The sequence below is a fragment of the Pipra filicauda genome, unplaced genomic scaffold, assembly GCF_003945595.2.
Source record: "Pipra filicauda isolate LSUMZ 115617 unplaced genomic scaffold, ASM394559v2 scaffold80_size11013439_pilon, whole genome shotgun sequence".
Lineage (NCBI taxonomy): Eukaryota > Metazoa > Chordata > Aves > Passeriformes > Pipridae > Pipra > Pipra filicauda.
The window spans coordinates 3,100,304-3,114,868 of record NW_024104987.1 but is presented as its reverse complement, the minus strand read 5'-3'; the positions used below and the strand labels follow the sequence as shown (position 1 = coordinate 3,114,868).

Genomic DNA, 14,565 nt, shown 5'->3' with positions numbered 1-14,565 from the left:
AATCGCACTCTCGCTTTCAGCTCCCAGACCCGCAGCGCAAACTTCCTCAGCGGAGCAGGGCGGGAGCTCAGCCCCACCTGCGGCGCAGGAAGGGAATCCCGAGCCCTTTCCGCAGGTCCAACACACCCGGGGCTCCCTCCGCTCCTGCCGGGGCCGGGGAGCGCCGGGGCGGCCCGGCCTGCGCGGAGCTGCCGCCCTGCCCCGGCCGGAACACAGAGGTGAGGTTTTTTTCCCTACCAGCCAAGCAGTGAGGGTGTTGGTAGGGAGTTTTCCTGCCCTCTCTAGCAGGAACGCTTCTCTCACAGAAACCACCCCTCCCTTTTTTTCGCCGCGGAGCGCAGCGGCGGTGTCACGGTGCCTTCCCGGCCTCCGCTGCGGGAGGGCACAGGGCAGGCACCGACCGAGAGTTAAGGCTGGGAGACCCAAACTGTGCCACCCAACACCCCTCCAGTGTGACACAGCCACTCCCCGTCCCACCGCGGCGGCTGTGCCGGGCTGAGCCCCCCACCTCGGGCAGGGGCTCCGCGGGGAGCCCAGCCCAACCCAGCCGGGACAAGGGGAAAGGAAACACACATCTGGACCATTTGGGAAGCGACGGCCCCCGCGTGGGTTCTTCAGACCCTGCTGGTCTCTGCAACCCGAGCGCCGTCAAGTTTGGGGGCTCCCCCCGCCCCGAGAGCGCCCAGACTCGGGTCGGGGCCCCCCGAGCGCCGCCGGCCGCAGAGAGCCCGCCGGGAGGGGGATGCGACAGCGCCGGGGGCAGCGAGGGGACACGGAGGGGTCACCCCCGGAGGGGTCACCCCCAGCGGGGTCACCTGCGCGGCCCCGGGGGCAGCGGCGGTGCCCCGGAGAAGCGGCGAGTGGGAGGGAAAGAGGGCGGCTCACCGGGAGCCGGGCACGGCGCGGGCGCTGCCCGCGGCGGGGAATCCCCTACAGCCGAACGGGCCCGGGCGGAGCGAGCGCTGGGAGGGGGAGGGACGCACGGGCGCCCGCGGGGTCTCTCACCAGATGAAGTCGGTGCAGTGGCTGCAGAAGGTGGGCTGCTTGAAGAACCGCGCGATGAATTTGTGCTCCTTCACCTCGTGCACGTTCTTCTGCCTCAGGGCGCCCTTGCGAGCGAAGCGCCGCGCCGCCTCCGGGTCCGCGCCGGGCTCGGAGCCCGGGAACACGTCGGCCATAGCGCCTCCTCCCCACCCCCCGCCGCCGGGAGTCGCCGCCCCGACGTCCGCCCCGTCCGGCGGCCGCCGAGTCTCTGGCAACGGCGGCGCTGGGCGCTGCCTCCCGCTCCGCGCCTGACGTCGGAGCGGAGGAGGATCCCGAGCCCTCCCCGGCTGCTCCGCCCGCGGCTGAGCGAGCCCCCGGCCGGGGCGGGGCGGGCGCGGGGCCGCCCCCGCCGGGGAGCGCCGGGGGGGGCACCGGGAGAGGCGTCAGCACCTGCCGCCCCTCGTCAGCAGCCCCCGCCCCGTGCGGCGATGCCGGCGCGCCCCGCGCACGCGAACCGGCTCCTACTCACATGCACGGGGTGTTCTCTCGCACACCGGGTCCTCCTCGCACACGCCGGGTGTTCTCTCGCACACCGGGTCCTACTCGCACACCCCCGGGTGTTCCCACACTCACCGGCTTCCCTTACACACTCACTCACACACACACACACGCACCGGCTCTCCCCACATGCCCCGACTCCTCTCACACACACCAGATCCCTCCAAAACACACCGGTTCTCCCTCTCTCTCTCTCTCTCTCACATCCACCTACACAGGCTTCCCTCACACACACGCACACACACACACACAGAATCTCCCTTCTCACACACACTTGCACACACACTCACAGGTTCCCTTAACACACACACACACACACACAGAGGTTCCTCTCACACCCCAGCACACAGATCAGCTCCTCTCACACCCCCTCAGCTCCCTCCATGCACACACAGAGGGCAGTCAGCCCCTTCTCTCTCCCTCACAGCTGCCTCCCTTCACGCACAAGGCAGATCACACACAGTGTTTCCTCAGTATCAGCCATGGAAACCCACACCTTCCCTCCCTGCCAGGCCCTGGCACCTCCGGGACAGTGACCCTCCATCACTGCCTCCCTTCACCCGTACTCAGCACAACTGCTACACCGTGCCATGGGCACCACCATCAGCGTGACAGAGAGCATGGATAACCTGTACTCAAAGGTGCTACACCGTGCCATGGGCACCACCATCAGCGTGACAGAGCGTGGATAACCTGCACCCAGCTGCTCTCTGCCGACTTTGCCACACACGCTTCCTGCACCTACCCCGAGACTCGTTGTTCCTTCACCACAACAAAACAAAGATGCAGCCACACACTTTCCTCTGCACTCCTTTCCCCTTCCTGCAACTCACAAACCCCAGAGCAGATGTGAATGCTCTCAGAGGCCACCCCAAGCAGCTGTGCACCACACAGGACCCACAGGATGTCTTGCCCCACTGCACTGTGCCATGTATCTTTATAGATCAATATAAACATCCTTCCATATTTTGTATTTCAATACAAATATCCTTAACAAAAAGCTAGAAAACACACACCAAGTCTGTTTCACTAATCAGAGCATCCAACACACACAGACTTTTACCATGGTTTTCTACAGTGCGCCAACAATAGCATTAAATAATACTATTAAATAATAGACCTGTTCTTCTTCATTTACTCACATTACACACAAGATGTTCACAAGTCCCTGGACACAGAAACATCTGCCCATGCCATACATCCATGCTCTCATATAGCAATTCATACTGTATCTCCATACATTCAGAAAGACACGACATAAATCATGACTGTGTTAACATAAAACCACAATATATATGTTAAACAAAGAAACCAAGTACTAATCATATTGTTTTTAATAAATGCTATTCCCGTGGCTACAAACTTTCACATATGAAAATGCACATAGATGCATATTAAAAGTTCTACCCCATTATATCTTACATACTTATAAGTCTGTCTGTGTAAGCATGTGTAACATATTTTATTTCACAAGAATGAAAGCCGCTAATTAACTCAAATTAAGTCTTACTTGCTGATGGGGAAAGTGCCCATGGACATTTACCACAGAACAGAAAGAACTTGTTACATACTATCTTACTCTTAATTTAAAAACCCTGGTTTCTGGGTGCAGCCTGGTAGAACTGGAATGCCTAGGGCCTTTCACTAAATAACTAATGAGAGGGATAGCCTGACTTTTTTCTAAACTTAGAGAATCACACCAGATGCCCTAGAAACTGTTTCCATATGTCCTTGCTTCATGGATTTTATTTTGCAAGCAACTACTCCCAAATTTGATCTGAAATTCAATAAAACATAAAGATTTTTAATTTGGTTTCCACCTATTCTGCACATGTTTCAAAACCCTTCTTCTTCTTCTTCAGGAATAGATTTTTCTTGCCTTAATCAACTTATGCCAAAGCATGAGTAGCACCAAGAAACATTCTGTACTCTCGTTAAGTGTTCTGTCAAGAAATACGGAACGTGTTTATTTCTGTTCCTTTCGTGCTGTGTCACAAACAGAGCTACCACAAACGGAGAGAGTGAACCGGACACGACTTGGATTACATCAGGTTTGGAGCAATCTGGGCATTTCACTGCTCCTTAAAGTCTCACAAAGCTGCTGAATCATTTTGGATTCCAGTTGCTTGCTGTGAGTGACTCTGGACCAGACTGACTCACTGAAACACTGGCGGGTGCCCCAGGCTCTTTGCTCATGTCAGGCCCCAGGGAAGAGCCAAATGACACCAGTCATGACACTACATGATCACATTAGGATCTCTCTGCAGAGAACTATTTCATCTCAAACCCAGCAATTATTTGTACATTGTGATTATACACATCAGGCAAAGAAAAATCTATTCTGTGTGCAGAGCCATCCCCAGCCAGCCAGGTAAACCCTTACAACCCTTACTGCATAAAATGTACAACTCCTCTTACTGCTGTGTTTTGGATAAACACCACTTACACTATATATATATATATATATATTTTCACCTTCAAATGGCAAGATTTGTCACCATGAGCAGGATCCAGGAGGCCCTTAGAGCAATACCATGAGGAGATAGCATGTTCCAGCAACAGACACTGTTGGGATACGCTGTTGTAACACCATCATCCTCTTGCCTGGACACTCATTTTTCCTGCTCTGCATTCAGGTCCTGTGGGTGATACAGGAACTCATCCTTCCTCTGCAAAGAACTGGAGGAAAGACATCTGCCCCCTCTTCCTGTGTGCACACATTCCCCCCAGCAGCCCATGACTTGCTCTTCTGCCGAGGGTAGTGTTTGCAATTTGGTTCTGATTCAGGCCATCTGGACGAGTAGTCAGCATTTTTTTGCTGCTTGTGTTCAGGCATATATGTGGTTATTAAATCAGAGCACCAGCTTCTCCAATCTCCCAGCAAGCAGCTTCAGAACTCCTGACTCCAAAGTGCCATTTATGGGGGCTTCTCATATTGAATTTCCTCCTGTGTGACTATTTGGATGATATCCTAGAGAGCTTGTCCCTGATGAAGGTGCCCATTGGATGGTTTATGAGCTTTTCTTTAAAGAATTTGATTATTGCTGTAACAAGCATAACTTCTCAAGTCCTTTCTGTATTTTCATCAATACCATCCCAGGCCTGTAAGTACAAGCATCTGGGTTCATTTTGAAGGAGGTTTCTCGTGAAATGCCTTCGCTTTTTACTCATCTGCCGGATCAGCATGATACTGCCTGCATCATTTTTTAATCAAAAGGCAATTAAAAAAGTGTCTCCTTCCTAAGGGAGAAGTGTCTGGATCATTCTGTTCCTATTTACAGGCTCTGCACTGTGTCAGATCCACTCAAAAACCGAGCCAAGGAGAACACCTTCATCAACTGCTTCGGCAATTGGGACTATTTTATTATTTCCTGCTTGTGAGGAATATCCAACAAACCGGAATCACTTCCTGCTGGAGGCCTTTAAGGGAGTTCACAAACTAATTTGTCCTCGCACTTCAAAGCAAATCACAACCACTTCCCTCTCTGGAGAGTTATGAGAACAAGTACCTATTTTCTAGAGCCCTTCTGGGAAGGATGGCTTGATCATTGCAAAATTGCTGTCTAAAAAAATGCTTTGCTTCACCCAGTCTCATCTTCCAAAGGAATTTCCACAGTCAGCTCATGAGACATCTCTACAAGCAACTACTGGGGGATAATCCCTTGCCGTAGTTAAGTCAAAACCTGTTATCCATTTCCACTAATTCGCAGTATAACTTAAGAAGCCAGGTTTTCCTAACTTCCTTTTTCTGTGGAATATAAATTTTGTTTTTCTCTTTGTCTGAAATCACCAGTTTAGTGTCGAGGTTCCCATTCATAAATTTGTCTTGTTTTGACCAATAACAATTAATTTTGAGATCATGCTCACTACTGCCTGTGGTTTTTCCATATTCTACTGCACATTCTTCGACAAAACTGTTTATTGCTCTTGCCTGGACACTTTGGCAACAATACACCCTTCCCAAAAAACAGAAAAAGGTAAGAATGTGGTAACATAAATAGATATATTTCTGTGAGTATTTGTCTGTCTGTTATCCCAGTCATGAGAAGGAAGTAGAAATATTTTGTCTCTTTCTATCAACACTCGTTTCTGCATCTTTCTGTGTCTTTCTCTATTTGCACAGCTCTACCTGTGCCTCTGTAGTTACAGTGATTCTCCTCTCTGCCCTTTTCCCCTCAAAGTTACTCAGAGTTCAGATTGACAAGTACTGGGTCATTAGACAGGTTTTATTATCAAATTATTCCATCTGAGAACTTGTTTACATTTGCCATTACTAATGGGAAAGTCTGAACACATGGATTAAAACACGGGCAAAAAGAACACTAAGTACAAAAAAGAAACCCTAAGAGAGATGAAATGTCACAGAAAAAATATTTCTGAAAAAATTCTGGGAAAAAAAAAAATGACCCATCATAATAATTAACCATTTCTCAGGGATGAAATTGCAGTTCCTCGACATGTCCTAATCAGGAAAATCCTCCTTCTCTTTGTGACCTGTAAATGATGCCATTATTTCAACTTGAGTTTCCTTGAAAGTCGTGCAAAACTCATTCCTCATGCAGATAGCTTGGAGCTGCCTGCACATTACCCTCACAGCAGCTCTCCAAAGACTTGGAAATAAATGGCTGATGATATACAGAACATTGAGTGTAAAACAGTTTTTTTGTATGTGTTCTCATCAGAATACTGAGTGACAGCCCAGTGTTTCTTTTCTCATCTCTCAGGAGTATGAGGAGCATGGTAAAATATCTCCTAGTTATAGAGCTGAATCAGAGCCTGATGCTGTTACACACCAAAAAGTGATGGGGGTCCTTTGGGATGTTTCCTGGGCTTTATTGCTTTCCAGATTGTACAAACAAAAATCTCTGCCTCAGCTGGAGTATTTGCTGTCATTGTTGTTTTGCAGATTTTGTCCTTCCCACCAGCAATCACTCAGGAAAATTTTGAATATCTCTTCCAAAAAGTAATTCACATTCTTTTGAGTGCACCAGAACAATTCTCTTGTGTAGGCAAATTTTCAGTCTTCAATTGTACACAGAAGAAAAGGCAGAAAGGGAGAGACTTTGAAATACAAACAAAGCGCTCAAACCATGTGGAAAAAACAAACTGCTCTTGTACCAGCTAAACAAGAGAGCCTCTGTGATTTATTTAGAGAAACATGGCACCCAGGTCTGGAAGGAACAGAGGTGGGTTTTGCCAGGGACAGCTGACCCCTGGAATTCCTTGTCCCAAAGAACCAAACATGAGGGACCAGCAATGGGGCAGGACACGAGCACGGGCTCGGGGCAGTGAGGTGGCCTGGGAGAGACAGACATTGGATGTCTCAGGCCAAACACAGGCCACAGCTGGCTCAGAAAATTCCCTAAATGGAAACTACTCAGAATGTGAGAGATTCTTTGTAGGAAGCATCATCATGCTTGCTTTTCTCACTTCTCCTCACGCGTGCGCTTGTAGTTGCTCTCAGAGACAAATCACTCTGGGTGGGCTTGAAGGACCCCACCTGAACCACTCCCATTACCTTTTCTATGGCCTTCCTTTTCTTCTTTAATGAAAGAGAAAAATATTTGCTGTACCACTGCCAGCTGACAAGAAGTTGCCCTCAAAAAACTACTTTTTTCCAGTGTTTTGCATTCAAATGTGAGCTGTACTGCAGGGGTCAAGTTTGCAGGTCAAGGCCCTCTGTAGGTGATGCCTTGGAGAGTAGAATATGTCCATCAAATACAGGTTAGAAGAGCAGAGCCTCTACACTGTCCTGAAACCTTTTCCTGATGCTCTCTTGTGCTTTTCTGCTACTAAACTGCTACAAAGAGTAAATGACTTTACACTGCTGGAAAACATCAGCTTCAGAATATCAGGATGTGAAGCATCAGAGAGCTGCTGACAGAGCAGGATGACACAGTTTCTTCATGGTGGTTATCACTGAATCATAGAATCATTTAGGTTGGAAAAGCCCCTTCAGCCCATCGAGTCCACTCTGTGCCCAATCCCCCCCTTGTCACCCAGCCCAGAGCACTGAGTGCCACGTCCAGTCATTCCTTGGACACCTCCAGGGATGGCGAAATTTCCCACTAATTTCAGTGTGAACAGAAAGGTGTGGGATATCTTACTTACCATATTCCCACAAACCTTCAATTGAAAGGGATGATTATTTTGCCAGAGTAGGATTTTGCCTCGTGGAGACGAGGTGCAAATAATTATTCATATCATACTTCAAATCATTGTTTCTGACAGCTGGAAATCGTTTATCACAAACAAGAGAAATAGTAACGTTCACGTTGCATTTTGTTTATTCTGGAGAATAAATGTGAGAGAAAAACAAAACATATCAGCTGGAATATCCAGGATATTCACTTCTTCTCCTGTGCCACCTTTGCACTGTGACATGTTGACGCAGGGAAAGCAGAATATCATTTCCAATGGTAAGATCTCCAATTATGCCAGGTCCTTCTGTGCTCTGCACAAGTGTTTACACTTCTGGAAATGCTAATAATTCAAATGACAAGAGTTTGGCTGGACAAACACAGCTTTAAAATGTTTGTTTAATTTAGGAGAACCGAAAAGCGACAACACTGACGCACAAAACGAGCTGACATTAATTTCAAAAAAAAACCCAAAAACATTTCAAAACCCCACAGTGACAGTTAACTGAAAAATGAAGTGTGGAAAACCTCTGTGCCACAGAGATGGAACAAGAGGAAGGATTCTGTTTGTCAGACTGAACACTCATTCAACTCCCCACTGGAATTTTCATTTAAAAAAAAAAAAAAAAAGGAAGAAACTGTCCTTTAACGACAGTGGAGACTATTTTTGGTCTTTTAATACAGTATTGTGGATTAAAGACTGAAAAGATTAGCAGACTAATAGATATGATAACAAGGGAACATCTCCTTAGGTTGTGCTAAGTCAGTCTCATGCTGCCATTCGGGTTCACAAGATATGGTGACCTCAATAGCCCAGAATTCCTGTTTGGATGTAAATGAAATGATTTCTTATTTACAGATTATTTACAGAGTTCAACATTATGACATTTAAATTAATTTTCTTCCAGAAAATGTAATTTTAAAAATCAAATATCTCCCCTGCAATGCCACTAAGAAAAAAGAAAAACAACCCAGGGCATTCCAAATGCAAGTGCCAGTGGATTTTCCTCCAGATGTGTCATGCCCGTGAGACAAGATCTGGGCAGCTCGATTTAAAAAGGTTTGGAGCAGTGGTTAAGCCAACTTGTACAGTGGACTAATATTATTCAACTGGACTACAGGCTGATGCCCACAGAAAAACAATGACCTCTCATTACTGACCACTTCATTACAGGACACGAGGGAGAAAAATCAGGGTTTTTCCCCTAGAAATAATAATAATTAAAAAAAAAATCAAGAAAATGTGCAGCAGACTTTGTGCTCTCTCTGCATTTTCAACTCGTATCATAAATATTTTGCACTCAGCAAAGTGCTCATGAGCTGTTCTCTCCAAAACATCTGGACATTTTCTCTTTTCAAACTTAAACTGATGAGAATGTCACTGATATCAGTCCTGGCAATGCTGGAACGACTGCAGTTTTAGTTGGTTGTCTTGCCAAAATGCTGGCAGCATCTTTCTGTCTTCCCAGGCAACGAAAAATCTCCCTGTGCAATGAATAAAGGAAAACCAACCTCCGATATTTATTTTTGTCATTTTTACAGAAAATTACAAAACAAATGCAAAACTCCAAGGAAAGCCTGGCTAGATGATGATGATGCAGCTTACAACACTAGAATCAGAATTTTTAGAGATACAAACACATGTGGAGCTTGTCAAAGCAGCTGAGTGGCCTTCTGGAAAGCACAAGGCAGAGCTGCATCTTCCAAAGGAACTAGGAGGCCAAAAATTTCCTTTAATAAAGTGAGCACTTTTAAAAGCCTGGCCTTCATTTAGTTGTTCCAAATAGGATTTGAGCCCTTCAGAAAATCTGATTCCAGTTATTGATACCGGCCCTTTCAAAATCTGCTTCCTCTTGGGAAAGCTTCACCCTGGATTTATTACTGGAGATGAGACGATGCCACAAAGGGAAATTAGTTTATTGATATCTTCCTACTCTCTAATGGTCCCCACCATAAAAGTACCATCCTTTGGGGTACAGTTTGTGCCTGTTAACAGGATCCAGACACGGAATAATGTGATGCCATCAGCGTCAGACGTGGCCTCATCCCCAGGGGTGGATGGGGAACCTTCAACAGCAGCAGGACATTTCTAGAAAAGATTTCTAGCTCAAGACAAACTAATCTTTCCTGTCACATTAGCTCTAAACTCATCCCCTTACATTTAAATATTCATTTAAATGTAATATTCTATTTAATATTCTTAAAAATCAGCTTGTAAGAGTGGTCTTCCCTCCAGATCCAACATTTCATGAAATTTTCAGCTCTGAGACTTAAGTTTTTAGATTTTTCAGACTTGTCGGTCAACAGTGAAGTGAGGAATCCCCCCTTTTGGAGTAATTTGCCAAGAATACAAGATAAAAATATACATGTATAAGGAAAAAAATCATAGTCAAACATTTGTGTCGATTAATAAAGATCCAGGGGGAAAAAATCCTAATCTTGTTTTGTTATTTGTATATAAACTGATTCAAATCACATATTAAAACACTGATAGAATACCATTAAAAAGCTTCAAATGAAAGCAATGACAAGAGTTGGGAAGGTTTTGGGTTAGACCATAAGTGAGATCAGGAGCCACTTTTTGATTACACGGTGCAAGAGCTGAATCATGACGAAGGTAGATTTATTCATCCAGAACACTCTGGATTCCTGCCCAGAGAGAACTTAACAGATGATATCTGTGGGTTAATAGGGATCAGAGGATCTCTCTGGATTGGAGCTGTCGATTCCTTAGGTGATACAAATGGAAGTCTCTGCCGGAGCCAGAGCATCGATCCCGGACAGACGCGCTTTTCAATGAAGTTTTTAACGTGGATGAATGTGCCAAAGAGCTTCTCCATTGCTGATCCTCTTATCCATCACTTGGGGAGACCAAAGAATGGCAGTAAATAAATCTGGTGATAGCTGGGCTTTCCCAGAGTGTTGTGGCAACGTGCCAAGGGAGGCGCAGATGATTTGAGAGTGTCCTCGTTTACCCGGAGAAATCCTTTATTGGGAGGGATGGAGTCATCCGAGGGTGAAGCCTGGCAAGGATTGCCCCTCTGGATCATGGAGTGGTGAAATGCTAATGGCAGTTTGATGTACTGAAAGTGTAAAGTGCACTCCTGCAGCAGTGAGTTTTCCTTGGAGGACTTGCATCAAACCCTGACCAGGCCTGACCCCTCTCCAGCTTGTAAACAACATGACAACCAGAGGCAGTGCACACACATATCTAAAAAATAACGAAAAAAACTAGGTCAGATGCTGCTGTCACAAAAATCTGTGGCGTTTGGCTTCATAGAAAGTGGAAAAATAACGAGGAAGAGAATCTTGAAAACTTTGTTTTGAGCTTGATGGGAGAAGAGAAGCAGTTTGGCTTGAGCGTGGAGAGCACCTTGACCCTGAAGTTCTCTCTGGTCTCTCCCTCACGACACCTGCCTGGCTTCTTCCTTGAATGTGTAACTACATCAGCCCTGAGGGAAAAGGCAAAAAGGTGGAACAAGGCAAAAAAAAGGGTGAGAAGGTCCGTGGCTCCACACTGTGCTTTTATGCTGACATCTCAAAAGTCATCCCTCACAGATCTGTTCGCTGCAGATTCAAACTCTCACGGAGAACAATTTGCCCCCGAGGCTTCAGAATTCAACATTCCCGATGAAGAAATGCCACGCAGGATTTTTTTAGACAGCCTTTAGATAAATTTATCAGAGGAACAGACTGTTTCACAATATTTGGGTCACAGTAGAACTGTGAGAGAGATTCTCCGGGTTTTCTGTGCAGGAAATGAGAAGGCGGAGAGGAGGAAGTAGCTGTAAAATGCTCTCTGGTTTTGTACACTGTGAGTTTAATGTATGTGGAAACTGGAACACCCTCATGCCTCTGTGAGAGGATACAGACCTGCTGTCACCTGGAAAACTTGTTAGTGACATCTCAGATTAATACAGAGTGAGGGTTTTAATACTTCACAGTGAGTGCTTAAAGTGATTTAAGGTCCAGGACTAAAATGATAATTAAAAAAGAAGAATTTGGAAACATCAGTGGTAACTAGGACTGCAGGTTACCCCTAAAATATGCTGAATATGAGTTGAAATAGTATTTTTAAGAATTATATAGACACTGTTTACTTTTTATGTCCCTGAGACGTTCTGTCAGGTCAGTGACTGTTACTGTGTGTTTACTTCCAACATCTTAAAGATCACCTCATTCCACTCCCCTGCCTTGGACAGGGACACCTCCCACTAGACCAGGTAATAGAAGAATACAAATAAATAATTTTACATATACACACACATATATACCTTCACTGAGAAGATAATACACTGCAAATGGGTCCTGACTTGTGGCCAACTGAACATTTTGCTAATAATTAATGTATACATCCAAATTCTCTACACATTAAATATTAAATGCAACTGGTATAGAGAAAGTCAGGATTGTCTCAGCTTGGCAGCATGAAAGGCAATGACTGGACTGTGAATTAGCACCTGCTCCTGTGCAGGACCCCAGAGAGCTGTGTGAGCCCCCTGACCTTCACCATGTACTCCAGAGGGAGGGATGGCTGCACACATGACAACCCAGTGACTGACAGGTGAACCAAAAGGAACAGTGGGAAGGAAGCTGGAGTCTGAATATCTGATCCTTGCAGGAGAAGGATGAGAATGCTGGTCCAGCTGCAGTCCCAAGGCCAGTTTTCATGCCAGAAAGAGCCACAGCCAGCAGGGGCTGGCACAGGGAGGGCTGAATTCAGGCCTTTCCTTAATATTCTACCTCAGTGTCCCCAGTCAACACACTCCTGTCGATTTGAGAAGATCCTGCATCTTTAACTGGTTGTGTTGTGCGTTTTCTGGTTGAAGGACAGTCATAAAAGCTTGAGAACAGTGGGTGGTGCAGACCCATCACTTGTCTGGCAGGACAGACTCCCAGCTAACGAACCAGACCTTCTGTCCTTCCTAAAACCTGTTTTTCTGTTTCTCCATTTGATGCTGCAGTTTTCCTGATATTCTAGGATATGTCCCTCTGGTCCTGCCATGGTCTTCCTGGGAGTCTGTACTGCCAGACTTTATATCTGTCTAGGTCTTGCACACTTTTTCTCCAAGAGAGATAAATTCCTGTCTGAAAGCCTTTGCCTACCTTCTTATTATCTTGTGGCCTGATTATAATATCTTTCCCTATTGTCCTGACAGCCCCAGTTGACCCAGTGTCAACAAAGAATGCTGCTGCACTGACTGCTTTTCATCATCAGTTTTCTCTTAGCATCCCTCTACTTTTTTTCCTTCTTCTTTTCCCTTTTTACCTTCATTTTTAAGGCCTTTGCTGGCTTATCCTCTTCCTCTCTCTTATTCCTTACTGTACCCACTCTGCTCAGGCAGCAATGCCAATCTCCATCATTTAATTGCTGCCTTTTCAAACACGATCTCTGTTTTGCTGCCCTTCATATTTTAGCACTGCTTTTGCAAAGGCACTTTGTTCACATCCTCCTGCATATCCTCCCTTTAGGCTGTGGTAGCACAAACCCAGGTAACAATTAGACTGCTGGGATATGGTATGGGTGATATCATCTCAGGGTGTTCCTGCACTGCTTTCCCTGCTTCCAACTGCCATTTCTTCAGTCTGCTCTGCATTTATGTGGTCTCTAATGAGACAAAATTCTGCTCCATTATTTGGTTTTCAGGAGCTGTAATATTAAACAGTTCACATGCAAAAGGAGTGGGCTGGATTTGATGGAAAATCAGATGATATATAATTGAATGCTATCACAAACACAGCAAGAACCAGATTGGTTTGCTCGTGCTGTGCCAAGGTGAAGCCATACAATTACAGTTGTCTTCACAGAATCACAGAATCTTAGAACAGTTTGGGTGGGAAGGGAACTTAAAAATCATCTTCTTCCATGGGCAGGGACACCTTCCACTAGCCCAGGTTGCTCCAAGCCCTGTCCAACCTGGCCTTGGACACTTCCAGGGATGGGGCAGCCACAGCTTCTCTGGGCAACCTGTGCCAGGGCCCTACCCCCCCCAGGGAAAAATTTCATCCCAATATCCCATCCAACCCTGCCCTCTGTCAGTTCAAGGCCATTTCCCCTCGTCCTGTCCCTCCATCCCTTGTCCAACGTCCCTCTCCAGCTCTCCTGGAGCCCCTTTAGGCCCTGGAAGGGCTCCAAGGTTTCCCTGGAGCCTTCTCTTCTCCAGGTGAACACCCCCAGCTCTCCCAGCCTGGCTCCAGGGCAGCCCTATGATCATCTCTGTGGCCTCCTCTGGACTTCTCCAATTACTGGGAAAGACAAGATTATTTGTAACATACATTCCAATGTTCCTTAATGCAGAGAAAAACACATTTCCACAAAGAATCCCAACATTGCAGCTACTATGCACTTATGTGAAGTACAGAAATATTAATTTCTCAGTTTTGCCCGCAGTTTTAAGTTTCGATTTTAAGAGCAGTAAAGTTCTCACGCACAAAACGTATCGGGAAAATAACGTGCAGACAATTTAACCCCTTTTCCCTCTTTTAATAGGACAGAAAACTTGGGAAGTTCCCTTCCATGGCAGAGCTCGTTGCGCCATCTGCTGCGGGCAGGGGGGAACCGCGTATGGACGACGCCAAAACGTCCCTAATTGTGCCCATTTCGTCCTTTTTAAACACAGGAAAGGATGTAATGCACACAGGAGGCAGATCTAAGGAAGCATTAAACCAGAGGCAATAAAGTTCACTACACCGCTGCAGTGTGTCTTCAAGGGAAAAACTACTCGTGAAAGAGAAGAGGAAGAAGCAGGATGTGACAAATGGAAAAATAATCAGATGTAAATACAGAAAATGAAGTCAATTTTTTTCTGTTGATTTAGCACTGGTACTTTGCCCTTTGGCACTGTGTATTTGGTAAATATTCCGAACAGGACGTTCACAGCCT

At 46.2% G+C, this 14,565-nt stretch overlaps 1 protein-coding gene across 2 annotated transcripts in view; it reads right to left on the bottom strand.

Moving 5' to 3' along the window:
- PRKCA (protein kinase C alpha) overlaps positions 1–1,276 on the bottom strand; it is a 140,837-nt gene extending 139,561 nt beyond the window's left edge. The window contains exon 1 of one of the 2 annotated variants that reach the window (XM_027749708.2): positions 1,006–1,276. In XM_027749708.2, the coding sequence (XP_027605509.1) occupies positions 1,006–1,178 (173 nt within the window). In that variant the 5' untranslated portion in view covers positions 1,179–1,276. The remainder of the gene's footprint in view (positions 1–1,005) is intronic. The other variant, XM_027749710.2, reaches the window with a different exon arrangement.
- Positions 1,277–14,565: the final 13,289 nt, after the last annotated feature.